This window comes from Nicotiana tabacum, chromosome 8, assembly GCF_000715075.1.
Source record: "Nicotiana tabacum cultivar K326 chromosome 8, ASM71507v2, whole genome shotgun sequence".
Taxonomy (NCBI): Eukaryota; Viridiplantae; Streptophyta; class Magnoliopsida; order Solanales; family Solanaceae; genus Nicotiana; species Nicotiana tabacum.
In genome coordinates this window covers 72,451,874-72,453,639 of record NC_134087.1, presented here as the reverse complement: position 1 = coordinate 72,453,639, position 1,766 = coordinate 72,451,874, and the positions used below count along the sequence as shown (strand labels likewise).

The 1,766-nt window shown below is 39.6% G+C and overlaps 2 protein-coding genes across 2 annotated transcripts; both read left to right on the top strand.

Annotated features, from left to right (window-relative positions):
* Nucleotides 1–585: 585 nt before the first annotated feature.
* On the top strand, nt 586–1,104 carry LOC107791747 (small ribosomal subunit protein mS79 (rPPR3b)). The gene has a single exon (XM_016613880.1). The coding sequence runs from the start codon at nt 586–588 to the stop codon at nt 1,102–1,104; it is 519 nt and encodes a 172-aa protein (XP_016469366.1).
* Nucleotides 1,105–1,142: 38 nt separating this feature from the next.
* Nucleotides 1,143–1,766, top strand: LOC107791748 (uncharacterized). The gene has a single exon (XM_016613881.1). It carries the CDS (start codon nt 1,143–1,145, stop codon nt 1,764–1,766), a length of 624 nt encoding a protein of 207 aa, XP_016469367.1.

The following is a 1,766-nucleotide window of genomic DNA, read 5'->3' as shown; positions in this document are numbered from 1 at the left end:
CCAAGTCTAAAATCACGATACGAAGCTATCGGAGCCATCAAAACACCGTCTCGAGATGGTTTTCACAAAAGTCAAATTTTGGTCAATATTTCTAACTTAAGCTTCTAAGTCAGGAACCAAAGGATCTAAATCAACCTGGAATCTTCCCAGAACAAAACTAATCAACCCCGTAAATCATAAAATTATAAACACACATGTATGGAGCATGTGTGGGGGGGAGTAACGAGGCGCAATTACATAAAACGACCGATCATGTCATCACATTGTCTCTTCTCGTCTTTTCCGTCTCCTTGAGCCGATGATCTATCAGAAACATTCTCTCTACTGTTGTCTCTTCTCGTCTTTTCCGTCTCCTTGAGCCAATGGCCTATAAAAAACATTCTCTCTATTCCATCTAAGTAGGGGTAAAGTTTGCATATGCACTACGTTCCCCATACCTCAATTGTGGAATTTTACTGGGTCGCTGTTGTTGTCGAAGAAAGAAAGAAAAAGCATAACATCCTAAATAAATGGTATTATGGTCCCCAAAGTATAAAATCAGAAATCCTGAAAAATGACACATTTAATATTTTCACCTCACAAAAAATGTCCTATTCTCTTTACCGCCGTCTCCATAATGTCTTCACCAACACCGCTAAATCCCAAGTCCTTGCAGCCATCGCCGACGCCAAACCCAAAGTTCCTCCACCCTTCAACCCAATCAGTGAACCCGAATCCTCCAAAGAACAGAAATTTCGGCCACTGATTCGTAAATTCAAGTATTTGTCAAAAGATCCCAGATTCCGCTGCAGGCATGTAAATTATGAATCTTTCGTACGACGACTCAGCCGAACCCAACAGTTCTCAGCTATTGAAGATATCCTCGAGCACCAAAAAATTTACCCAGAAATAGAAGATGAGGGTTTCGTTGTACGACTCATTTCTTTGTATGGGAAAGCGGGTATGTTCGAGCAAGCCCGGAGACTGTTCGACGAAATGCCTGAGTTAAACTGTGAGCGTACAATCATATCATTCAATGCTCTATTGGCAGCTTGTGTTAACTCAAAGAAATATGATAAAATTAGTGAGATTTTCAGGGAATTACCTGGGAAATTAGCTATTTAGCCAGATGTTATTTCGTATAATACGGTGATCAAAGCATTATGCGAGATGGGTTCGTTGCATTCCGCAGTTTTAGCAGTGAAGGAGATGGAAAAAATGGAATTGACACTGATGTTGTTACTTACAATACACTTTTAGATGCGTTTCACAAGAATAATATGTCTTCTGAAGCTGAAAAAATGTGGACTTTGATGGAAAAGAAGAATGTGATTTCCAATGTTAGGAGCTATAATTCGCGAATACGCTGGTTGGTAGAAAACAATCAGGTAGTAGAGGCCGAGGAATTGTTTGAGGAGATGAAGAATAGGGGAATAAATCCTGATACATACATTTATAATTCCATGATTAAAGCTTGTGCAAAGGATGGCAATTTGGAATTGGCTAAAATTTGGTATGTTATGTTGGAGGAAATCGGTTGTGCTCCTAATCGTCCCACATTCAAGTTACTTATTACGCTGGCATGTGATAAAGATGATCCTGATTCTGCTTATGACTTGTGCAAGAAGTGTATTAATTTGAAACTAAATGTTTTTACTGGTACAATCCAAAGGGTGGTTGATGCGTTGGTTGATCACTCGATGATCGAAGAAGCAAAGGAGCTTCTGGAGATAGGAAAGAACTGTCCTTTCCGTTATAAGCTGTCAATGCCAAACGATCTCCAGTAA